The sequence below is a fragment of the Sycon ciliatum genome, chromosome 1 (assembly GCF_964019385.1).
Source record: "Sycon ciliatum chromosome 1, ocSycCili1.1, whole genome shotgun sequence".
Taxonomy (NCBI): domain Eukaryota; kingdom Metazoa; phylum Porifera; class Calcarea; order Leucosolenida; family Sycettidae; genus Sycon; species Sycon ciliatum.
Window position 1 is genome coordinate 12,302,443 of NC_088643.1, and position 26,108 is coordinate 12,328,550.

Sequence of the window (26,108 nt, forward strand, 5' to 3'; positions counted from 1 at the left end):
GGCAAACGTGCGGGAAAGCACCACTCGCCGCTGCTCAAGATACGGTGTGTTGGGAATCTATCCCTGAGCGCGCGAGCTTGAGTAGGCTAATGGGATTTGTGCTGCGGGAGCACTACAATTTACAGCGCTCCAGCAGCCGAAACAACACTGGAGGTGCAAACGTACAGTGGCGCCCCCGTTTCCAGCACAACAAGCACCTTGTGACCTCGAAACATCAGCGTGATTCAGTGAGTCTTTGTCTCCAGCACATTGTGACATGCTTGGGTCCTAGTTGTAGTTGGTTCGGCAGCAACAACGCTGTGAGTGGCCAACGGTCCTCGGCATTTGTTCTGCACCTTCACGGGTGACACTTACCCGCCCTGCTGTCTGGAAGTAGCTAGGTGGTTGTCGCGCTGCAAACGGAGCATCACGGTAAGGTGGTATCCCCAGTGATGTTTCAGATGTTAGAAGATGGTAAATCATAGCGCTACTGCACAAATTTCATTAGCCTTCTCGAGCTCGGCTGATTAGGAGTGGATTCCCGACACATTGTGTCTGGAGTCGGGAGTGGCGCTTTTTTCAGGTTCGTCGAGTGGAAGGTTCGATGGACATTTGTGTGGTCTGGATGGCAGTCGTGCGTCAGGCAAATGTCAAGGGCAGTTGGCAGGAAAATGCGAGCTCCCACACAGGGAGCAGTTTTAGTTACATTTCTATTATTGATCAAGATGGTATTTTTACAGAGGCTTGGCAACTATAAAATGAGTGCTGCCGCTTAAAAAAAAACAAAAAAAAACAACAACAACAACAACAACAACAACAACAACAACAACAACAACATAGGGAACAGCACATATTTTCTGGAACGCTATGCATATCCACGGTATGGAAAGCCATTATGCATGCTAGCACTCTGTACAAACACTGCAAACAATGGCGTAATCGCATATACTGTAAAAGCCATTATTCTAACGAGGCGCATATAATTATAACGATTTCCCAAACTTGACTAGTTTATGTGTACCAAAGGTAACGATTCTCACTCATCCTCAACGCTCAATAGGACAGTATATGTATCGATTTCTGTATAACGATTTCTATTTTAACGACAGATTTTCTCCTCGTTAACTCGTTAGAGTTAGCACTTCGTTATATATATGGCTTTTACAGCAAAATGTATGCCTGTCAATCTTGTAATAGCAAAAGCATGCATAGTGAGATTAGTGACACACCTTCAAGCTTTTAAATTCATCTTTACCATTCATTTTTACAAATTAGTCACTTTGGTGATAATTATGAGAAAGGTGGCTGCTTGCACTTTTCTCGCTGACTGTTGACCACTTTGTTCGGTGTTTTGCACACAGGAAAGAGTTTTCTGACAGATCTGACTGCTGGCAAGCTGCTCTGAGTGCGTCCGTAAAGTGGGAGGACTGCTCTGCGCTCTCAACCTCTTCGGAGGGTGGCTCTGGCGTCATTTTTGTGGAAGTCCAGGGTAACTCGAACAAGGTACGGCGATTTCCTATGCGTTGTGGTGCTGATACAGCTGCGTTGTTGATTCCATGAGCTTTATGTTGTACACACACACACACACACACACACACACACACACACGCACACAACAAACAAGTTGTCATGTCATGTGGTGATGTCTGCGGCATTTATACCGTTTGCAGGTCTTTTTCAACTTCATGTTGGCGTTAATATTTTTTTAGCCATATTGAAATTGCTTGCTGCAAGACTCTAATTTGCGTAATCTTATGATGCTTTGCATGCATGTGCATCTGGAGATGTAGCGTGTCTCTGGCAAAAAATTGATAGTATTTTGATAATTGCAATGTCTGCCGGCATTGGCACTGTATTTTCATGAAATTCCTCAAAGTTATGATGCTTGCCATTTGGATACATAACTCTAGGCTGATGGAATGGAGTGATGGCTATTGATCGTTTGATGATCCCTATGATGAGTTGCATGTGCATGCATTGCTAAATGTACTTCTGCGCCACCAACAGCTACGGCTTAATAAGTTCCCGTGTCTGCTCTGCTTGGCGCCGAATCTTTGTTGCTAGGTCGTGGTCGTCAAGGGCAGTAGCACAGTTGTGCAGGAGCTGTTTGCTGCTCGCGTGGCCAAGGCCGTTGGCGTTGCCGTTCCCGAGATGCGCATGACGGCCTACACGCAGCCGGAGTGGCGTCGCCTCCAGCAGCGTCTCAAGGCCATTGCCAAGTCACATCACAAGTATGGATGTGCGATTGGTTGGTTGGTTGGATTTATTTAAAGTCGTACAACAAACAGGCATACCTGCCTCCTTATATGAAGACGACTTCTGGCAGTAAAACATTTTAAAGAAAAGAGAAAGGAAAAAAAAGAAAAAAGAAGATAAGATCAAGAATGTATAGACTGAGCATACAGCTAGCCGGAGACTGAGCATACAGCTAGCCGGAGACTGAGCATACAGCTAGCCGGAGACTGAGCATACAGCTAGCCGGAGACTGAGCATACAGCTAGCCTCGGCATGTATCAGAGCATCAGGATTACTACATACTAGTACTGATTGTACATGTATTGGTGGCGTATGCCTTTGATTCTTGTTTTTGAGAAGGGTAGAATACTACAATGGACCACTACCTACTTCGAAATGTGTGGGACATATTTGGAATCAAAGTTTGAATGGCTGCCGTCCTCATGTTCATCTCACTCCGTAGTATTTACATGTACTCCGCTTACATTGGTCGGTTGGTTTGCTGGTTCAGCGGTTGGTTGGTTATATTTGAAGGTGATGAACAAACACTGAGGCATCTTGACTTATCACTTGAACATGTTTAACCCTCTATATTTGCTTCCTTTGTTTCTACTTTCAGAGCCAAGGTGCAGAAGGAGCTCGATCGGCCGTACATCCTCATCATGCAGTTCGTGAAGGTGAGACCAGGCAACGTGACAGGCCGAGATTTTACTTGTCCATTGTACAGAGCAGGTAGATGCATGAGGAGTAGTGATCGCTGACACTACATGCACGTGTTTGTGTGTTGTTGTTATTGTTGTTGTTGTTGTTGTTGTTGTTGTTGTTGTTGTTGTTGTTGTTGTTGTTGTTGTTGTTGTTGTTGTTGTTGTTGTTGTTGTTGTTGTTGTTGTTGTTGTTATTGTTGTTGATTTTTAGTTTACTTCGCAAGGCCAAACGGGCAAGGGTGCCCAGTTCTATGGAAGCAAATTTCAAAGCAGGAGAGAGCGAGGGGGAGGGAGAGAGAGTGTGTGTGTTTGTGTGTGTGTGTGTGTGTGTGTGTGTGTGTGTGTGTGTGTGTGTGTGTGTGTGTGTGTGTGTGTGTATGAGTTCTTCAGGCCAGTACTGAGTATGCAAATTCCATCTCTATCTCTTAGCACTGGTTGCTCCTGGCTGAACACCTTCTTCATTGTAGCTCCATACAATGTAGGTATGATGCCTCCTTATGATTCATGCAGGAGCCTAGTATGTGTGGGTTTGTGTGTGTGTGTGTATATGTGTGGGGGGGGGGGGGGGAGTACGAGTCGTACACAGCTTGCTGTCTACAGCATTGAGTCACTATCACATTAGCGGCCGTCGTGAGTTCCCTTCGGGAACGGACACGATAATTTCCTTTTTTTCCTAGTGATAGTGACTCAGATAGTTTCGGTTCTGTCTTGTAGCAGAGCGCTGACCTAACAACCTTTTTCTCCTTATGCGTTCCTGCCACCAGGGAGTGCCGCTGGCAATGCTTACACCAGACAAGGCCCGCGAGGCTTTCACGAGCACCAACAGTCACTGCCTGTTCTTCGGCCTTGGTGAGAAAGAGTTGATGCATGCTGGTTGCGATAATTTTTCACTGTGTGGCAGGATCTTCACAATAATTTTATTCTCTATTATTGTCATCATTCCATGCAGTTTGTAACTGTTAGCTCTATTAGTGACTGGAAAATAGAGTCTGGGCAATCATGGGAGGTAGGCTACTCTGGATGTTTGACATTATGGATTTGCCTGCATGACTGCATACATTTGGTAGATATGTTGTGAAATTAAGCTGGCCAGTTTATACCATCTGTTGCCGGTTAACTATGATGTCACTAAGTTCGTGTTCACCACAGCAGAATGGGTCAAGCTGTTTTTCTTTGGTTCTCTGGATTGTATTAGTTGCCTAGCAGACATGCAGTGTGTACTGGCTTGCTGTCGCAGGTAGGATTCTTGCACTGGACATGCTGATGAACAACTGGGATCGGCTGCCGGTTCTCTGGGAGAACGAAGGCAATCCGAACAACATCATCTTCTCACCGCACGGTGTGGCTTGGGGCATTGATCAGGTGAGAGTGTGAGGTCTATCCTGCCCTGTTGGCGGATACAGTGATAAATGATACAGAGTTCACAGTTATCATAGGACACATTCAGACCGAGTCCTCCACGTCCGTGGGAATGCTACCACCCTGAAGAAATCAATGCGCATATGGGGCTCCTAAAGCTGGAGCGTTAAATAGCGATGTGCAATGAAATCTGAAATTATTGCTTTGAGCATTTAGATGCGGCTACCGTAGTGACGCGCATATAAGCGCATGTGCCTATACCCGGGCATAAGTGCACCCTCACAAATAGGCGCATGGGCTTATAAGTGAACCTAAATGCAGTCCATCCCGCGACAAACAGACACCACAAAAACACCATATTCACATAGTTCAATGTGCATTGCGGTATTGCACTACTGTAAAACCGGAAAGTCTAACGACCAAAAGGTTTAACGTTTTTGTAATTTTGGCATGATTACGTGCAGAAAGTTTAGTGATGGCTACCTGGCAATCCATCTGTATACTCATCTTTACACAGACATCTAGCGATAACGTGTTTTCAAATAACGAAAAATAATTGGTCGTTAAAACGTTAGACTTTGTGACTCGTTAGACTTTCCGGTTTTACAGTACTAGTACATAACTATGTAAGGTACCGGCACACTAGCAACTCAAGCGCATGCGCCTATGTGTGAGCCAAAACGCAAAAACTCACACTAAAGCGCATGTGCCTTTATGTGCGTCACTACGGTAGATGCTTTGAAATATATTCCTTCGAGCTTCCGAACGGTGGTCTTGTACATGCATGCGGTCAACGAAGTATGTGTGAGCCTTGCATTGTGTTGGTGAGTGGAATCAGTGGGATAGACCCACACAGTTGCCGGAGTTCATCGCTCTTCAATAGCAATATAATCATCAGTGCTAGATGTGATGAACTGCCTAGCATAGAGGTAACCTGGTCGGAGAGAGAATTCCTCCGAGCAACACGAACAACAATGTTTTCATGCTTTTTGGTATGCCGATATAACCCTAACCCTGCATGTGTGTGCTGTTGCCTTCGTTGTCTATTTATTTTCTGCATGCTAGCGTATGTGGAGGGTGAACCATCAGTTTAATAGCGGCCTCTTTGTCGAAAAATCTGCATGTTAGCATTGAGCAAGCAGCGACACAACCCTGGCTGGCCTGAATCACACATGTCACTTTCCTTTGTGCTATTCATTGCAGGCTCTCACCTCCATCAACCCTCACACGTTTGCGACAGGAGTGGCGAAGTACATTGGCAAGCTTCGCAGTTTCCTCAAGGTGTGGTGCTATCAAACTCATAAACATGGAAATTTCAGTACTGCGTGTAGCAAGTATTAATTTAGTGAAGTATGCTTTCATGCAACACCCTCTCCTCCTCTTCTCCTCTATGCGCTCTCTCTGCCAACACATGACTACCCTCGGTAGCTATTAAAAAAAAGGAAAAAAAAGGAAAGTATCGTGTCCGTTCCCGAAGGGAACTCACGACGGCCGCTAACACCCGATAAACCCTAGCGGCAGATGCAGCGCCTAACGGTGGGGGTGAGTGGATAAGTCTCACAACCACTGGCACAAGTGCCGAAACAAAACGACCCCATTACACTCGCCAATAAACAAGGAAGGGGTTACGGGTGCTTCAAGTATTGTTACTGATAATAATCCTTCTGAAAGCTGTTTCGCCTACTAAAAGCTCGTCAGAGAAGGTGCTACTGAATAGGATATTGTATTTCACGTGGCTAATATTTATACGGTATATTATGGGAAACTAGGCAAGGTGTAAAACTGAGAAGCTGCAGGAACATTCTCAAAGCAGCACACCGTGTCCAGCGTTCACACTTTATTGATATCAGGGGCGTCGGACACGGTACGGTCACTACGGTATTGACCGTACCACTTTTTGCCCCAGGTACCCCATGAACCAATAAAATACACTGATCTGGACTCTAAATTCCCAAACTTTTCGGCTCAGCCACCCTCCCCCATGAGTAACTTGTACTTCAGATGGCTGACCGTACCACACTAGAATGCCTTCCGACACTCCTGTATATGCTTTCTTGATATACTTGCATCCTGACAAAAAGGCCGGGGTGGGTGGCACCCCCCCCCCCCCTCCCCTCCCCGGATATATACCAGGTTCACCGTTGGGGTGAGTACACCCCGAACATTCACGAGGTCGGGGCGAGTACACCCTGAATACTGACCAGGTCGGGGTGAGTACACCCCGAATACTGACCAGGTCGGGGTGAGTACACCCCCAATATTGACCAGGTCTCATTCCTACTGTAGGTACACAAGAAGACAAGAAGGCATTATCTGCTTGGAATCTGAGAACTCGTTTTAAATCACACACTGTCACAGTGGGATCATGCGTGCTTCATTTTTTTTACTTGTTTCCGTCTCTGTCTCTGTGTGTGTGTGCACCAGAGCGTTATTGAAGCGGAAGACCCAACGCAGTCACTCGGAGTCGTTCTTGATCAGATCAAGGTAATATGTAATAGAACTGCTTCAGTGTAGTAGACGTTTTGCAACATGGCGAGCACTATCAAACTTGTCCATTCATTCAAAAGCTTAGCCAACAACCTTCGATGCAGTTCACACTGACGCCGAGACCGCAGATTGATATTGTTGTCTCGCCTTGTCATGTTCCACCGTGGAGGCGCTGCCTCCGTGCCGTTGTGCTGTAGTATAGACCTCTTACTGTCTTTCACCCGGCCATTTCTTACAAGCAGGTTGTCTCCATTGACCTGTTACAACACCTTTGTCGCAGCACGGTCGATGAAGACAATCTGCTTGTCGACTATCTGACTGTACCAAAGTAGGCCTCGCTGTATACCTAGTTAAGTACATGACTCAGGACCGGTGGAAGCAGTTTTTGATTGGTCGGGCCATACAATACCCTTTTTGGTATGATATGGTGGGTATTATGCACAGGACCTCCTCAGCAGTAAACTCACGCCGGTGGCTAACAAGTTGGTCCGGCCATGGCCAGAGCAACCGGACCGGTTCCGCCGGGCCTGCATGAATATCAGGTGTTTTTTTGCGGTTCATGGTCCAATTGCACATCTGCAATGGATCTACACTGTTCATACTAGCGTCCACCTTTTAAACACAGAGCTCACAAATATTGTAAGTCAACAAGTATTCGGCGCAGATCTATTTTCGGCTATTTTCGGCCTGGTCATGCTTGGCCTAAGTTTTTTTGGGGCCGAAATTTTGTTATGCAAGGTTCAGTGTGACAGTTTATACAAGCGGCAGCAATATAGGCCGAAAATTTGATGCGGCCAAAATGGGTTTTAGCCCTGGGAGGCCAAAAATTGATGCGGCCGAAAATGTGGCTATTTTCGGCCTGGTCATGCTTGGCCTAAGTTTTTTGGGGCCGAAATTTTGTTATGCAAGGTTCAGTGTGACAGTTTATACAGGCGGCAGCAATACAGGCCGAAAATTTGATGCGGCCAAAATGGGTTTTAGCCCTGGGAGGCCGAAAATTGATGCGGCCGAAAATTTGTAGATTAAATTTTACAGTACCTGTCTTCTGCTGCTGTTCATGTACATACATCATTGCTTGTGTACGCATGTTTGCATTGGATCAAGGCTATATTGCTATTGTTACTCAGAGTGTCATGGCTATCCGGCCAATCATCAGAACACAACAAAACGATAGCCTTTCTCCATTGCAAACTTGTGTCGTTTAGCTCTGCGCTTACGGTATCAAGCACTCTGGCACTAACTGAAAAATTCACATTTCGCTTGAGATTAATACAAATGTGCAATTTGACTTGCATGGTTCCTTGCTTATGCAGATGTTCACCGGGTACACGGTGGCGGATCAACGCACTGCATGCACCTACATCCGGCACGGCTTACTCTCTGGGCTGCAGAGAGCAGCTGCCCTGGACTTTGGCGAGCAAAGGGCCAAGCTGGACAAGATGGTACAGGTGAGCTACCAGTGCCCGAGTACTGTAAATATGCTTCGAAATACAAAATTTCGGAATTTCACGATTTTCGACATTTCGGCAGCGATTTTTTTCGGCACAGGGTTGATACTAGTGCATCACCGAAGCCGATTTGAAAACATTCATCAGAGTTTTAATTTCGGCGCTTTGGGTCGGTGCTGAATATAGCCGGAATTAAATAGCTGCGGAAATATTGTATATTTACACTTGTCCTCAGCACCTGCAAAAAAATTTATGTACATGTGCTCAATCTGTGGACAGATGTGTATACAGTCAACTTGGCTAATAACGACTGCGGATATAACAACAATTCGCGAATAACGACAGAATTTGCATGCCCAGAGCAAAGTCCCATCTAACTGTAATACATTTAATGAGACTGCGGGTATAAGGACACTTCGCGAATAAGGACACTTTCCTGATGCCCCGCCCAGTGTCGTTGTACGCGAAGTTAACTGTATTCACAGCTCGCGTCAGACCCGGCTAGCGGCCGAGTTTTCCGCATCCGTAGGAACGCCACCACCCTTCAAGGATCAAAGCCCAGATGCAGCTCCTAAAGCGGTGGGAGGTGAGGAGATCAGACCCACCAAAGTGGTCAAAGACCGAGAATCCCATTCACCGCATCCATGCTTTCCTCCAGCACCCGTAGCCAATGTTTTCATCTACCTCGATAAGTGATGTAGACTCCTGGTGATTGCTTTGTTGCAAGAAACTGGGAGTAGTGACAGATTTATAATTTGTCCTCTGGACCCTTTGTTTATCTATACGGGATGCACTTGTGCTTTGTGTGTGTGTGTGGGGGGGGGGGGGGGGTGCATACATTCTTGTGTGATGGAATCATACGGAGACGGTTGGCTGTACCATAGAGTCTTGGCCCATCAACCCAATGAGACATGTTTAAGCTGTATAACATGCATAGCACAATACAATGTACCTTGAGTGAGAATGGTGATCTTGGTGAATTTCCTCTGGCCCATGTCCAGGCGTCAATGGACTGGGGCAATGTGTGGGAGTCTGGAATGAAAATGATCAACCTTGATTTCCTGAAGGTTAGTGGAGCATGGTAACTTGAGTACTAGGTGCTATGAAAACACTTGAGTATAAGCTACAACAAGAAGAAGGGACTGAAGATTTTGTTGTAACTCCGCGGTAACCGGTTCATGCACGAGGGAGGCGATCATCAGACACCAGTATACCGTGATTTCACAACGTTTCGGTGTGCTTTTATTTTTGTTCTTTCGGTGCATCTTGTCGTACCCAAAATGGCCTCACGAACACCTGTCAGTCACACGCATTATCCAGTTGGGAACTGCTTATCTATTTCTAAAATTTCTGTTCACCTACATGGGTTCTTTACCCGCATACCTCACATTTTGAGCACCTAACATTTCTGAAAGTAGAGTAAGCTTTTACGGCAACTTGTTCATCAGCTGCGGCACGTTCTTTGCCCGCCCGTGGCTGTCATGGTACGTGTAACGTTTCGTTCCGTGGAGCCATCCCGAGCACTGGTTAATGGTTTCTGGACTGGTGTTCACTGTGCCGCAAATGATGTGCACATGCTTCACGGCCATTGTGACGCCTCTAGGTCTACTTGCTGCATACCGTACTGGGCTTGGCTCTGAAATAGCACCACACCGGCTGCTGAGGGAAATACGGCCCCCCTAATGGTACTGCTCCTTTCTCTCCGAAAACTCGACACTTGCAGTTGGATCGGAGAAGGAAAGAAAAGACTCATCATTCACGTTACCGGGACTCAGCGGCTTGAAGAGCTCGATCACGCATGTAGCTGTGGGCATATCCTTGCTAGTAGACTCACACCAATGTCAGCTGTCTTTCTCTAATTCCATAACTCATGCGTGCCTGTGTGCATTGCCAGGAGGTCCAGTCAGTCACACGGGAACTGCTCGACACTGCCATGTCATCGCCACACCTATCACTGCCCTCACTTTCAGGTAGCTCTCGCATTCACCACCGGCGATCACTCTCTAACACAATGCCACCGCCCTCCTTCAGAATGCCACCATGATCCATGCCACCATGTCGCTTTCTTACAACATTAAACTTGGCAAAATATTAGACTATTAATGCCCCCCCCCCCCCCCTCCAGCACTTGACTACGAATCGGGCCCACTGTGCTAGCTCAGTCCTATGTTTTACATGAAGTTGAGTATAATGACAGCTGTGCTAAACGTCCAGGGGATATGTCCGGAAACATTGTTCGGTACCTGGCGGACCGGTCTCTTGGTTTTAACCACAGTGATTATTGAGTACATGATGCTACCTCACCATACAAAGTGCCATTTCGGTACTGTCATGGTTTCCATGATTGCGTTGTGATGGCTTCCATGTCTGCATTGTCATGGTCTCCATGCGTATGCATGTCGTTGTTTACAGCTGACAGGGATGACGTCAAGGTGCTCCTGCTGCAGACAGCACAGACAGGCAGTGACGCGGATCTGCTGGCCCACGTGGACAGCGTGCTGACTCAGGTGGGCGACGGACGCCAGTCTCATGCATGCATGCATGGGTTACGCTCTCCATGTGCTCATCATTAAGTTGATTACCCGGGTACTGTAAATATACAAAATTTCGGCGCTGCAAAATTTCGGCACTTCACGATTTTTCACATTTCGGCGGCGATTTATTTTCGGCGTGGGGTAGAGGGCATGGTATAGACTATAGTGCGACAGATGCTGTGAAAAATTTCATCGGCGTTTTAATTTAGGCGTTTTGGGTCGGTGCCGAATATAGCCGAAATTAAATAGCTGCCGAAAATTTGTATATTTACAGTACCAGTGCACATGATACGGCCGGTGTCCGCGTTAATCCAACGCTTTATAAGCCAGCGCCCTAGCTTGGTAAGCACACAGATTTTCAGAAACCAAAAGGTCCCATTCATGCAATCATCCTAAGCAAGACAGGTTTGTTTAAGCCATCACCTACCGTGATGCAGCGGAATTTCCATCTCACCTATGTCGCCGGATTGCAGCAGTTTGTCTGCAGGTGCGATCCACAAACGACGTAGGTGTCATGTTGCAGTGTTCTTCCAGCTCACTCTTCTACCAGAACTCCCTACCGAGCCTACCCAGGTTTTTGTACCCCCACCCAGGTTTTGTACGCCCACCCAGGTTATTGTACCCACACCCGAGTTCTGCACCCACCCCAACAGAAACAAGATGACAAGTTTGAGCAAGGTCCGACCTTGGTTACTCGTTGGACAAAATGACAGTGAGGTAAGTCCAAATATGTTAGTGCCAGTTTGCAGTGAGCATTTCAAAACTTTAAAACAGCTGGACCCCCTTGACAATGTTTCCTATCCATGCCATTCTCTGTATGCTGAAATCATGTTGCTGCAAATGCTGGTCTTTGGTTATAGGAGGCAACAGCGACAGGCCGGGCGGGTGATCTCTTCCTGCTGCCAGAGTCGTGTGTGTCTGAGCCCGGCGTGCCATCAGTGGAGAAGCACGGTACCCTGGCACAGCTCTCGGCCCTGGCAGCCAAGCATGGCATTGTCGGCATTCTAGGATCCATGTGTGAGCGCACAGCCAGCGGCAAGGTAAGGGGGTACGCATGGCCAGGCAAAAGGTGTTCTGAAATAGAAGATAACGTTTTATGCAAGTGAAATGGGGAATGGAGAAGACGTGGCTGCGAAACAAAGCAAGTGAGTGTGTGAATAATCACGCGAGTGAATAGGTACAGTCACTAGCGCGCAAGGCATGAGTGCCACTGCATGACACCAAGGCATGCGCCATTTTCATCCGTGACTTGACGAATAGTGCGAGAGCCTTCTGATGAACACCAGACCATTGTGGTTGACTGGTGACGACATATCCCACTACTCTGCAAATTGTTGCATGCAGTCCCAAATCGGTCACTCGTGTTTTGTAAAATCGTTCCTTACATTTTCTATGGCCAAGAGCGACACACTGTTACACCCTATGGGTTTCTTCAAAGCTATTGGAAGCCATCTGTCTCATTCTTTCTCTCCTCTACCGTCACAGTCTACACATAAATTATATGAAATTGAATGCAACCATCACAGATATATACTAGGCTTTCTTGTCCAAGCAGTGCCTTCATTGACGTATGAGCTGTTTCTCACTGCGTCGTGACTGCTGCGCATAGATATACAACACATGCGTTGTGGTGGATGCGCAAGGCACCCAGCTGGCCAGCTACCGGAAGCGCAAAGTCCTCGGCAACATCGAAAGCGGCACGGAGGAATGCGTGCTCGACCTGCCGTTCGGTCGCGTTGTCGTCCTGATTTGCCACGACATAGAGCACCAAGACGTACTGCAGGAAGTAAGCACACGAATTTCACACATACACCTCTTCCCTCTCCTATACCCTGTCTCTTTGCTACCCCCGTATTGGGAAGAAACTCCCGTTCAGATATGCGAAATATAAAAATTCCCTCGACCAGTGAATATTTTTTTTAAACAGCCCTTATCATCGTTAAAAAGCACAGCACCGAGCAGCGACGCATTCGGCCTTGCGTACAGCGCCTTTTTTCCATGTGTGTACCGCGTATGGCAAGCGTGTGTGAGGCTCCCATGCACCAGATGCCGTGCCAGAGGCCGATTGCGTATTGCCTAGGCCATTGCTGTGTTACTGTTTTGTAACAGTTATGTGGGTGAGGTCGCATGTAACCCACGGAAGCACTGAGTGAAATACCAGTTGTGACTTTGGTCTGGAATGTGTGGTACACCGGCAAGCCAACACGCAAGCGTAATACACACGTAGATACAGGACTATACAAATCAGTACTGAGGAGTGTTACTGAATGTCAAAGTTGTAATGTCTTCACCATCCCTGCATCGCATGGGTTGGGTGCAGGGATGGGAAAGACATCAACTTTGATATTCAGTAACGAGTTGCAGCACAAAGCGTGCTTGTAAGACAATCCAATAACTTACCTCCAATGGCTTCAACACATGTGCTTTATGGCCTATAGTACTACCGGGGGCCGAAGAATGAAAAAGCTAGAATTTTCATGTTGCTATGTACAGGATACCTTGTGTACGTGGTGGCTCAACCGCATAGAAAGTGTGTAGACCGTGAGTTTGACATGAAACAGTAAGAATGGCCTAGGCTACGACTCTGTGGCCCCAACTCTTCAACACCAGATAGTAACTGTAACTGCGGGTAATGTCTGGATAAGATCCAGTGGCATAGCCTGGCTGGTTCAGTGGCATAGCCTGGCTGGTTCAGTGGCATAGCCTGGCTGGTTCAGTGGCATAGCCTGGCTGGTTCAGTGGCATAGCCTGGCTGGTTCAGTGGCATAGCCTGGATGGTTCAGTGGCATAGCCTGGATGGTCCAGTGGCATAGCCTGGCTGGTTCAGTGGCATAGCCTGGATGGTTCAGTGGCATAGCCTGGATGGTCTAGTGGCATAGCCTGGCTGGTTCAGGGTGTGCCTGGGAGTGGGGCAATTCTGTCACATTTCGTTGTCAAAACAAAAGTTTCGTTTTACTTCTTCTCTTGTTTAGAAGTATAATGTTGAGTGACTTCGAGGAGGCAACAATGATCATGATTTGCCCCTGGGGAATATATCTTGCATACCATCGTTGCTATGCACCACCACACTTATTATACTTTCTTTCTACGCCATGGCTGGCAAACGCCCCCTCCTTATCTATATTGACACTGGTTCATCTTTAGCCACTGGAAGGTGTAATAATAATGATGTACATATAGCTCGTGTGTTTCCTTTGTTAATTCCTGCAGGCACTTGCACACAAACCTTTCCTGATTGTCAACCCAGTGGAAATACTCTCCCCATCTCATATCTCTAAGGTACAAGCTTTCCCTCATCTCTGTATCTTGGTCGTTCTTCATCTGTCTCTCTGTCTGCCTGTCACAGTCTCTCTCTCTCTCTCTCCCTCTGTCTGTCTGTCTCTCTCTCTCTCTATCTCTCTCTCTCAGTCTCTCTCTCTCTCTCTCTCTCTCTCTCTCTCTCTCTCTCTCTCTTTCTCACTCCTCAGCAAGTCCTTGTGTTTGTTCGAAACACACTTACTGAGATCACAAAGTCGCCGGAATGTTGACGGGAAGTACATGTAGCTGTGTGCATGCTGCCCTGACAGCCCTGCCACTTCAAGCTGCTCTCCTTGCATCCTATGGTGATCTTCCTGTTCAGTATCCCAGTATGCTAGCCGGCGCTTGGAACACCAGCCTCAGTACGGTGTCACGCAAGTGGGAGCGCCTCGCCAAGGAGAACGGAGTGACATTCCTGCGCTGCGATCGCTCACACGACCGGTAAGACTGCTCTCGCCTCACATGCCGCCTGCACAGTAAATAGATCAGGAAGCAAATAGCAGCCACATAGAAAGGCCCCCAAGTACTTCGAAGTAGTAAGTGAAGGTGTGAAAATGATGACCTTGTATGATAAAATATACGTCCGGGCCTGGTTTAAATCTGGCTTTGGAAATTTATTTTTCATTGCTATCAGGTTCAGCCTCATTCTCTCTGTGCTGCGCTGATGAGTCCACAAAGGACGAAACAGTTCTGTCCGCAGATTGACAATGAGTATGATAACATATTAAAACAGTCACGGTTCGTATGAGGCTCAGCTGGAGGCTGAGTTATAATATTATGATAACACAGTGCAGCCGCTACTTGATGACGTTATGATAACAATTATGACTATTTGTCTGTGCAGGTGGCTTAGGTTGTGCTTACAGTACCGGCCACTGTCACTTATCCGTGCGATGGGCATTTGGCTATTTTCTGCTTCGTCGGTAGACATGCTTGCCAACCTGCCGAAAACGCAGCTTGTTTAATGAGATCCACATTTTGTATTCATGGATCAGTTCTTTCTCCGATGGTGTACCTACTGGAAACGATTTCCACCATTCTTGTGTCTTAATCCTCATGCACACAAACACTCAGCCCGAACAAGCAGGTTGGGGAAAGCCTTGAACAAGAGCATGCCCTGGGGCAGTATGATAATGCAATTGCTGCCGTAAAGTGGATATAGTTACAAGTGCATACTGCACGTGTGAGTGGATTATATACAAAAAAAAAGAGATACTTACACAGCGGAATGTAAGGTCATGTGCACTGGGCTCTACCCAGCCCATGTATTGTGCACTCTAACAAGTTAAAGTGCACTGCCTCTGCGGGTACGTATAGACAAAAATTCTGAACCTGCTCCCGACTGTGTCTCCCCTCGTTGCTTGCAGGTCCAGTGGCTTTGGAACAAGCATGATTGTGACGCCCAGGAGTACGCACCATGCATCCACTCCAAAGACGACAGTGCTCTCGGCCGCTATCCCCAAGAGACCTGCACCGTTCGACTGGCCTCCACCGCACCGACATCGGACGGAGTGGATTGACGAAACAGGAAACAGGTACGGGTGGCGGTGAATTCCCGCAACGCCCTTTAACTTTGACAGCATCCTTTACTGAGAGAGAGAGAGCGAGATAGTCGTAAATGGGCACTGAATCCAGGCCGTGTGTATACGGGTGTCAATCCCCGTTGATTCTAGCACTTCAGTGCACACAACTGACCATCGTACATGTTTTAGTTGTGTTCTGCTTTGAGCAAGGGAGCACTGCCGCCACATTGCCACATTGCCACACAATAATTATACTGAGTATAAGGCAAGCCACACAATATAGTTGTCCTGGTGTTCCACGTCATGATGTCCTCTATTTTAAACCCGCACCTGGCCTGTAACTGGGGGTCTCCGTGTGTGCTTAATCCAGTACTACCCATGTGTTTAGCTGGGCAATGTGCTGCACTAACAGCAACTAGGTGCTGACTAATCTCCCCCCCCCCCCCCCCTCTCTCCAGCCAGTTGTTTTTGGGCACTCTATTGCTGCCAGACCTGGACTATTTCATGATCCATCTTACTTTCTTAGGTCGAATTAGAGCTTTTGAGCGTAGCTATCTGCTTACTCTACTACCGTCATCGTGCAAATGAGTCAGTTTTGCAGCACGTCAAAAGCGCTATTGACCAATTCACACGCCTTGATTTTAAAACTGTTTTAAGCACATTGAATTTTAGTGGGTTGGTCATGACAGATTACATACCTATATTTTTTACTTGTACATGCACTGCTTGGCTTTTGTCAACAGGTTTCTCATCCAGCATCTGAAGAACGGACGTCGTCAACTCGAGCAGCGTAAAATCCCGGACGGCATGTCATTGTGCCCGCTGAGCAAGAACTCTATGGCATGCATGTCCTCTGGTAAGCAGAGACGGTTGGCTTTAGGGTGATGATCCACTATCCTGAGTTCACTCACAATGTATCTGACTATCTGACTATCTGACTATTGCCTGATGATCGTAGTAATACGTAAAACTCAGAGTTGTGACAAAGCTTCCAATCTCTCTTGTGTATCTGACTATCCGTATTCTGTGGAATAGTCCTATAGCTGGCATACTATTCGCAGTCTTCGGCATGCCCAGGCAACACAATGCTAACAGTACGACTTGTTTATTGCTTGCGAAACTTGTGACATTTCAGTCCACTGCATTCTTATGTGGACATGCTGTGAAGTTCTAGTGTTCCACTCCTGAATTGCATGTTCCTTAGAGGCAAGCGATCCGTTTCAGGTTTCATTTCAGACACGTGGACATGCTGTGAAGTTCCAGTGTTCCTCTCCTGAATTGTATGTTCCCTCAGAGGCAAGCGATCCGTTATAGGTTGTATTTCAGATGCAATCAATCCATTTTTGGTTGCATTTCATTTGCGGACTGTTTCCAGGTGAAGTCACCAAGTGGAACCTGGCCGACGTCAAGTGCACACACACGCACACCTTGATTGGAAAGCCGCTGTGCATGGACGTGATCCGCAGCGGCAACACACAGTCTATATCGGTAGTCAGCAGCGAGAAATGGTAGGTGTAAGTGGTAATTAGCAGCACTGGTAAAGTGTTGTGACGTGTCCGTGTCCGTGTGGTGCATGCCTGATCAACAATACACCGGTGGAGAATACTTCCTCTGGGAACTAAAAAAGTGTGTGAATTCAGTCGACCTGTCAGTTCTGCGAATTGAGCTCCGAAGAATCGAGCGATAGCCACTTCGGGGGAGACTCAAACGGCGCCAATTCCTCTTGTAGAATAGTGCACATACTTTAAAGAGGCTCTCATTGCCTTCCAGTGTTTTTGTTCCCTTGAATCAAAATTCTTGAGCACTGTGACTCCTCAGAATGTGAATTATGTTGCCGGAAGTAGTACGCATATCCCATGACTACCTAAGCATGCAGCGTTTCATTATTTTCTGGAAACCATGGGCACACCAGAGATCTACTCTATTCCGGAGTTTGAAAATTTGAATTTGTCCCAGCTTGGTTGAACGTGGCAGCATCAGACGATTCATACTCATAGCCATACATCCTCTCTGTATGCACATTACTGTCAACCGTTCATGCAGACTATCTCTCACGCACGCCAACCCGTTCTCTTCTCCTTCACAGGTCAATCATGAACGCAGAGGATTTGTCAGTTATGGAGGAGATTGACATGGAAGCCGAGCCACGTATCCTAGGCGCAACTCGCTTGAGGCGTTCCGACACTGCTTTTACTCTCTGCCTAGTAACGCGAACCAAGCTTATCATGTGAGAGGCCAATTCTAGAGATGCTTAAAATCATGCAGAAAACTGCGAATCTAACGTGAACCGTGACTTTTTTATTATATTTTTTACAATCATGCATTGCGTGGGCAGCGGAGTTCCCTTCGCGAACGGACGGATGCGATTATTTACTTTTTAATTTACTTCATTGCTTGGGCAGCTGTAGAAAATACTGCAGTGTGGACAACTGCATAGCTCAGGAAATCATTCACAGCCTGAATGACGGATGGAATGAAACAACCCCGCTGCACAATAATGCACACACGTCCTCTACTAAGTCGCCAACACAATTTCATACTTTGTGTGCTGTGACAAATGTACAATAAAATCAAGAGAATATGAACCCTAAGCTTCGAGTGTGCAACGCTGCATGGGTTTACTGAGACCGACTGCAACTCACATCACCTGGCGCAGTGTTCACGTTCCACGTGTACAGCATGATTTAGCAAGCAATAGAGCAAGCAATACTGTAAACCGTAGAGTAGTAAAAAGTAGCACTCCAGGACAGAAAGCCACACAGCTGGTGGGTGTCAAGCCAGATGCCCACACTGAGTCCACATTGACCTTCGTTGCACGCAGCAGGAAACATATGCGAACGGGACGTGGAACACGCGAGTGTGTGGTTCTCAGCCGGAGACCACATATCCAGAGTTGCGGACACTTGAGCAGATTTATATCTTGATAATACATGTTGCAAGCTGCACAACATACATGTATGACCTGGCTTGTGCTCGCCCAGTCCCATTGTGTCTGGTTAGACGGGAGGGGGTGGAGAGGGGTGGGGGGCTGCCGGCCATATCATCGAAACGCAAATTGCACCACTAACAGCATTGTCTACGAGTAGGTATTGCAAGTGGATTGCATATGGAGCAGTAGCAACACTGTCACTGTCTCATGCAAGCAACGTACTAAATTCTCCATCCTGTGTTTAGCAGCAAACCATCCACATTGGAAGGAAGGTGTACAAATCTCCACTAGTCTCCATCCCGTTAATCTGCTGGTAGGGAATTCCCCTACTCTTGTTTCCTGTACTGACCTTAGATTATGCAGTGCTCACGTTGCCGAGAGCAGCGTGCTGCAGGATGTCAAGAGAACCACTCACGCACTGGCATGCCCCTTGGAAGGCAGGTAGGTGTGCTGTGTCCTGGTGGTACATGTCTATGCACTTGTGTTAGCAATCACATCCACGCATGTGCGCATTTCCCGGTAGAAAACACTCCGAGACCGAGGTGTGTTTGTGGAGGCAGTGTCGCTCACTGGTGTGTGTGTGTATGTGTGTGTGTGTGTGTGTGTTTGTGTGTGTATGTGTGTGTGTGTGTGTGTTTGTGTGTGTTTGTGTGTGTGTGTTTGTGTGTTTGTGTGTTTGTGTGTGTGTGTGTGTGTGTGTGTGTGTGTTTGTACTCTTGCTGCATGCTTTCTTACAGCGTCCAGATCTATGCTGTCGGTTCGGACACTCTAATCATCGTTTCCAGTCCCAATGCGGAGAGCAGTGGCAGGTGGCTAGTGCGGCTGTCCGGTGACTCAGTGCAGGACAGCCCGGCCACGGTGGTTGACTTCTTTGGCTTGCCGAGCCTCACTGGCACCATCATGCAGGTTCTACTGGTCAATGGTAAGTAACAGACACTGGGATTCGAATCTACTGGAGATGCAGGAGAAGAGGCTGATAAGTGATAACCATGAACCTGAGGGGGATTTCCCTAAAAAAGAGACGTATGGATTGAAGACTTGAGACTGGGGAGTGCTTTCATATGTATATCACAGGTTAACCTTGAAGCTTATATATTATATAAGCTTCAAGGTTAACCTGTGATATACATATGCTGGGGAGTGCTTTCATATGTATATCACAGGTTAACCTTGAAGCTTATATATTATATAAGCTTCAAGGTTAACCTGTGATATACATATGAAAGTACTCCCCAGTCTCAAGTCTTCAATCCATACGTCTCTTTTTTAGGGAAATCCCCCTCAGGTTCATGGTTATCACTTATCAGCCTCTTCTCCTGCATCACACATATTATATATGTGTGTGTGCGTGTGTGTGTGTGTGTGCGTGCGTGTGTGTGTGTGTGTGTGTGTGTGTGTGTGTGTGTGTGTGTGTGTGTGTGTGTGTGTGTGTGGTGTGATGTGTATGCGGGAAAAAATCAAATAAAAAATCAAATAAAAAAGACCAAAAAGTAGGGATTCACTGGCCAGAAAAAGCCACTTCATAGCTTTGTGGTGTAGACCAGGCTGAATAGTGGCGGTCAATTCTTCAGCCTTGCAAGCTGTTGAATGGTGCAATCCCAACAAGCTGCTATGGCTTCTGCTGTAGCATCGCTATCATCGCCTCCGGCGATGGGCATCCAATGGTCCAATGGTGTGTGTGTGTGTGTGTGTATTTGTGTCCCATATGGTGCAGTGGTATGTGCAGTCGATTTCCAATCGAGAGGTTGCGCGTTCAGTTCCCGACGATTATGGTCGCACACGTCTTTCTTCTCTTTCTCATTCTCCTAGCTCTTCTTTCATTCTCCCGGATGGTTACCAACAGCCAGTGTATGCCGGAGTATGTGGTGTGGCGTGTGTGTAAAAAAATGGACAACATGGACAAAATGAAAAATAGGGAGTCACTGGCCAGAAAAAGCCACTTCAATCAGCTGTGTGGTGGATACCAGGCTAAAATTAGTGGCGGTCAATTCATCAGCCTTGCAAGCTGTTGAATGGTGTAATCCCAAGCACAAGTTGCTATGTCTAACATAGCTGTTCGCTATCATCGCTTCAAGGATGGGCATGTCTGAGTCTGAGTGTGTTTGTGTATGCATTTACGTCTGCATATCACGTGCATTCACAGGTCAAAGTTCATGATACGGTTTGCCAGGTACATTTTGTTTTACTATCCGTCATTTACATTCTCTCTGCACTGGGTGTTGCTGTCGGATTACCAGGGAAGACAACTTGCTTCATGAAAGATGGTGCGGTGGTGCAACTGCGAAGCATTGCTGCTGATCCCAATCTGCGTATACCAAGCACGGTTAGTCTGGTTGGTCTGTGATCCTATGCCTGCACACATACACTGCTATCTACGTTGCGGAGTTGTAAACAAATTTCTCCATGCTATCGCAGCACTCTTAGCACAAATTGTTCAATGGGGCATATCAGCAAGGTGTGTTCGAACTTCACTTAACCCTCTCAGTGCCACGGGCGACTTTAGTCGCCCAGAATGAGTATGTGTGTACAAATAAAATCGTATCTCCACTTCCACACACAGGAGAGTTACAAACGACAGCTCTATGTGTTCAGGAAGACCTTGGCTATCGACTCATCACATCGCTTTGTGTCCGTGGGGATAGATATCGCCAGGGCGAAGCCTGAAGTGCACGCGCTCGGACAAACAATTGTCGCGCGTAGAAAACATGACGTATGTGCATCGCGGGTTTCTCTATTTCTTTCGCGGCAACCCATGCGTATTGGGTATCAAAACATCGAGATTTTCAGTGGCTTTCGGGCCAACTTTGTCCGAATTTCGTGCGTTGAAAGTTGACTGCACTGCGATCGATCGCGCGCGTGAGAAAGTGCAGATGCTACGAAAATGCAGAAAACGGACTTCGCTCAGGCGCCCTCGCGAGGAAGACTATTTTCGCTGCATTTTCTCTTCACAGCTGTCTGCCTGGCCATGATAATTATCTTTCCAGAGAGCCATCGTTTGTAAAGATCTGTGGATATACAGCTGAGCTATGAAAAATTTGAGTTCGGCTCAACTCAGAAAAATTTGAATTTTTCTGACCCCCTTGGCACTGAAAGGGTTAAGTAACTGAACACTATCTGGGGGGGGGGGGGGGGGGGGTGACAACAATCACAGTCCGGTATTCCTTTAGCTGGGTTGAGCTCTGGGGACTCGATGATGATGCTCTGGCATCATGCCAATGATCCTTGCGGTGTCTCTCGCACTTACCAGATGTACACCTTGCCGAGTCTGCTTTCGGTGACATGGCTGGCGACGCCTGCTGACGGCATTCTTGCAGCTGGCTGCGCCGATGGACATCTGCTGCTCGTGGACGCCAGGTCAGTCCACCTGTAGGGGCATAGTCTGCAGTCCATTTCAAGTGGTTCTAACTTCCCAGCCACCTAGTGTCTACATGTGCATTCCTGGTATCTATACACTTTAGTGAAGCTCTGTTTTGCATTGAAATTCTCGAGATCACCTGGTTCCGAGGTGCTGCAGATTGAACAACGAAAGCGTCTTGATTTGAAATGATACATCATGTTCCCTTCACGCTGCAGAGTTTTTGTGCAGAACGAGGATTGGAGAAAGGTGAAAGATGTCATGGGGGTATTTTCATTGAGTAAATATTCTGTGTAGTGTATTGATTTTAAAAGTTTGCCTCGCTTAGCTTTCGGTATCTGTCTGAAAAGGAATACAGGTTTCAGATATCCGTCTGCCAAAAAAGCAATGCAGCTCTGTGCAGAATCTGGTCCTGATTCCGGTGTGGTTGTGCATGCTGGTAGTCTGGGGATGGTCAGGATACAGTGCCGTTTCTGTGGCATGCAGCCTGACACTCTCCGCTCTTCTCTGCCTGTAATGTGTCCACAGTTCTGGTGCGGTGAAGGAGCGGATGGTCAAGTTGACAAGTCCTGCCTTGGCACTATCAACTGGCCACAATCGGTATGCAGCCGTACTGTTGCCTGCTATGTTGAACCTTCACTCTGTTCTATTGTAATGCAGCCTGCAGGTTCAAGTCCTGCTTGAAAGTGGCAGGATTTCCACCCGTGTTGCAACCCACAGTTCAATGGCAGCTCGTGACTTGGCGTTGGGGTTGGGATGACATTGATGCTAGGATGATTTGAGTCGTTGACCGCTTTGTGGTGGGTCTAACCTACTCGTCTCCCACAGCTTAGAAACTGTATTTGCATCAAAATCCTAGAGGTTGGCGGCCGGCGCTCCTACGGATACGGAAAACTCAGTCCAACTCAATTTCAAATATATTTGCCGTCATACCGTATATATCTCGTCAGTTAAAGGGCCATCCGTAATTATCGATCTTTCTCACGAAGAGAAAATGTTTTGTTCATGGGTGGGTGGGTTGAGGAGAGCTTCGCTATGAAAAAAATTATATTGATAACGTAAACATAAGTCCATTATACTTCGAAGTAGCTATCAATTCAATATTTTTCGTTCATGGGGGTGGGTGGGTGGGTGGGTGGGGGAGGGTCATAACTAAACTTTTTCGTTTCGCGAAAATTATCAATAATTCCGGATGGCTCCTAAGGGGGTTGAAAATACATAGAAAAAGTCTGAAGAAAAATAGGCTGTCAACAACAGTACTTCAACCAGGGTCCTTCGCTATAGGCCAGCATCGATGCTCCCACCACTGAGCTATGGCATAGCCGCCATCCCCTGAACAGCGACCGTTCGACATGTTCTAGCGTTGTGACTCAGATCTGATGCCTATTGTTTGTGCAATGTATCCGCTTATGTCTGGGTTCTGCAGCTTGTGGGCGGCTTCTGGCGATGGTCTGAGCACTCTGACGTTCTGGTGCAACAGAGAGCAGCAGGGATTCGAGCGGCTAGCAGTGCCGAAGACCAGCTAGCCATGCCTGAGAAATGCGGCCTCAGTGCACGCAAACATGCCATGCAGTAGAACATTGCCTGATGGTCCACTACTTTGCCATGCAGTAGAACATTGCCTGATTGTTCAGTGCTAGTAGAGTATTGCCGCATGTGTATCCAAACCATGCTGGCTTCAATTTTTAACACATTTGAATTTTTTAAACTTTTCAACAAATTATCAAGGTCTGTATGTGTGCACTTGAATAGTGGTATATGATACACACCCAGAGCTGGTAGTTTTCCCCTGGAAACTTCAAGTCTCAGCTGAACAGCCCTTTGCCGCCAGTGTTTGTGCGGTGGTATGATACACACACAGAGCTGGTAGTTTTCCCCTGGAAACTTCAAGTCTCAGCTGAACAGCCCTTTGTCCCCAGTGTTTGTGCGGTGGTATGATACACACACATAGCTGGTAGTTTTCCCCTGGAAACTTCAAGTCTCAGCTGAACAGCCTTTTTCCCCCAGTGTTTGTGCGGTGGTACGATACACACACAGAGCTGGTAGTCTTCCCCTGGAAACTTCAAGTCTCAGCTGAACAGCCCTCTGCCCCCTGTGTTTGTGCGGTGGTATGATACACACACAGAGCTGGTAGTTTTCCCCTGGAAACTTCAAGTCTCACCTGAACAGCCCTCTGCCCCCTGTGTTTGTGCGGTGGTATGATACACACACAGAGCTGGTAGTTTTCCCCTGGAAACTTCAAGTCTCACCTGAACAGCCCTTTGCCCCCAGTGTTTGTGCGGTGGTATGATACACACACAGAGCTGATAGTTTTCCCCTGGAAACTTCAAGTCTCAGCTGAACAGCCCTTTGCCCCCAGTGTTTGTGCGGTGGTATGATACACACACAGAGCTGATAGTCTTCCTTTGGAGACTTCAAGTCTCAGCTGAACGGCCCTTTGCCCCCAGTGTTTGTGCGGTGGTATCACACACACACACACACACACACACACACACACACAGAGCTGGTAGTCTTCCCCTGGAAACTTCAAGTCTCAGCTGAATGGCCCTTTGCCCCCAGTGTTTGTGCGGTGGTATCACACACACACACACACACACACACACACACACACACACACACACACACACACACACACACACACACACACACACACACAGAGCTGGTAGTCTTCCCCTGGAAACTTCAAGTCTCAGCTGAACGGCCCTTTGCCCCCAGTGTTTGTGCGGTGGTATCACACACACACACACACACACACACACACACACACACACACACACACACACACACAGAGCTGGTAGTCTTCCCCTGGAAACTTCAAGTCTCAGCTGAACGGCCCTTTGCCCCCAGTGTTTGTGCGGTGGCTTGGGATGGACGTATACGGTGGTATGATTGACCAAGCTCAGAGGAACTGGTTTAGACCAACCGTTTACGTACTGCTTGTCGCGGTTGTCTGACCTAATCTCTGTTACAGCTGATACTTGCTCTTAGTCTGCTTTAAAGGGGAAGTATACCCTAAAATCAAATTTTCACCAGTTGTAGTCTTCTGGGTGCTGAGTCGAATGGTCTTGGTCCGAGGAAGCTGCGACGCTCCCTTCCTACTTGAATCCCAATCGAACTCGCGCACTTCCACCGAAACTGGGTGACTGCGCCCTACTAGATGGGGATTTGTATGCAAAATGTCACTAAAAGCGCCATTTCGTTCTTATAAAAGCACGGATGACCGCGATTGGCCCATATGTTGTAGTCTTTTGGACGCTGAGTCGACTGGTTTTGGTCCGAAAAGGCTGCGATGCAGCGTTCCTCCTTTATTCCCAATCGAACATGGTTGAACAAGCGGTCACGTGCTCCTGGGTGCCCAAATCACCTGGTCACCGCGCCAGCAGGTGACAACTTTCACACCAAGGTTCAACTCGAGTTCAACTCGAGTGACAGGACTGCACCCAAAAAAGGTCAAACAGGCTAGTAAGTTGTACCCTGCAGGCACGGTGACCAGGTGACTGGTGTACGCAGGAGCACGTGACCGCTTGTTCAACCATGTTCGATTGGGAATAAAGGAGGAACGCTGCATCGCAGCCTTTTCGGACCAAAACCAGTCGACTCAGCGTCCAAAAGACTACAACATATGGGCCAATCGCGGTCATCCGTGCTTTTATAAGAACGAAATGGCACTTTTAGTGACATTTTGCATACAAATCCCCATCTAGTAGGGCGCAGTCACCCAGTTTCGGTGGAAGTGCGCGAGTTCGATTGGGATTCAAGTAGGAAGGGAGCGTCTCAGCTTCCTCGGACCAAGACCATTCGACTCAGCACCCAGAAGACTACAACTGGTGAAAATTTGATTTTAGGGTATACTTCCCCTTTAAAAGACTTCAAGTTTGAGTCCATGATGAGATATACTGTGAACCCAAGCCGATGCCCTGTACTTCTGAAGTGCTTGGACACCTACCAAAGAACTTGCATAGTATGTTCCTCACAAAGAAAGAAACCATTATAAGTATTACTTTACAAACAAGGCCGGTCCTGGAAGCTCGAGGTAGAGTGCTCCATGTACGAATGTACAGAGCAGTGTGAATGCTGCTGTCTGATGATCGCTCTGATGCGTGAAACTTTAAGTTACAGCTAACACAGCCTTTCGCCTCTGTTGTGTGTGTAAGTATTACGTTATACCTAGACGATTGCAGCCTTGTGCATTGAAAGGGTTTTTAAATCTATATTTACATCATATTTGACAGCACAGTGCTCAAACTCCCTTTTACCG

General features: G+C 47.3%; 1 protein-coding gene across 3 annotated transcripts in view; it reads left to right on the forward strand.

Moving 5' to 3' along the window:
* Window positions 1-24,268, forward strand: part of LOC135813598 (uncharacterized) — a 30,118-nt gene extending 5,850 nt beyond the window's left edge. Inside the window, exons 3-28 of one of the 3 annotated variants that reach the window (XR_010553038.1) lie at window positions 1,341-1,482; window positions 2,044-2,210; window positions 2,834-2,891; window positions 3,683-3,767; window positions 4,156-4,280; window positions 5,481-5,558; window positions 6,702-6,761; window positions 8,078-8,212; window positions 9,214-9,279; window positions 10,107-10,182; window positions 10,625-10,719; window positions 11,607-11,786; window positions 12,356-12,532; window positions 13,957-14,025; window positions 14,366-14,484; window positions 15,411-15,578; window positions 16,310-16,422; window positions 16,942-17,074; window positions 17,653-17,793; window positions 18,850-18,936; window positions 19,233-19,417; window positions 20,733-20,818; window positions 21,743-21,849; window positions 22,379-22,450; window positions 23,277-23,443; window positions 23,482-24,268. Coding sequence is in view for 2 of the 3 variants with exons in the window: in XM_065326683.1 (XP_065182755.1) it covers window positions 1,341-1,482; window positions 2,044-2,210; window positions 2,834-2,891; window positions 3,683-3,767; window positions 4,156-4,280; window positions 5,481-5,558; window positions 6,702-6,761; window positions 8,078-8,212; window positions 9,214-9,279; window positions 10,107-10,182; window positions 10,625-10,719; window positions 11,607-11,786; window positions 12,356-12,532; window positions 13,957-14,025; window positions 14,366-14,484; window positions 15,411-15,578; window positions 16,310-16,422; window positions 16,942-17,074; window positions 17,653-17,793; window positions 18,850-18,936; window positions 19,233-19,417; window positions 20,733-20,818; window positions 21,743-21,849; window positions 22,379-22,450; window positions 23,277-23,376 (2,824 nt within the window). In the remaining variant the exon portion in view is untranslated. Of the gene's footprint in view, window positions 1-1,340; window positions 1,483-2,043; window positions 2,211-2,833; window positions 2,892-3,682; window positions 3,768-4,155; window positions 4,281-5,480; window positions 5,559-6,701; window positions 6,762-8,077; window positions 8,213-9,213; window positions 9,280-10,106; window positions 10,183-10,624; window positions 10,720-11,606; window positions 11,787-12,355; window positions 12,533-13,956; window positions 14,026-14,365; window positions 14,485-15,410; window positions 15,579-16,309; window positions 16,423-16,941; window positions 17,075-17,652; window positions 17,794-18,849; window positions 18,937-19,232; window positions 19,418-20,732; window positions 20,819-21,742; window positions 21,850-22,378; window positions 22,451-23,276 lie in introns of all 3 variants that reach the window. The other 2 variants (XM_065326683.1, XM_065326689.1) reach the window with 2 other exon arrangements.
* Window positions 24,269-26,108: the final 1,840 nt, after the last annotated feature.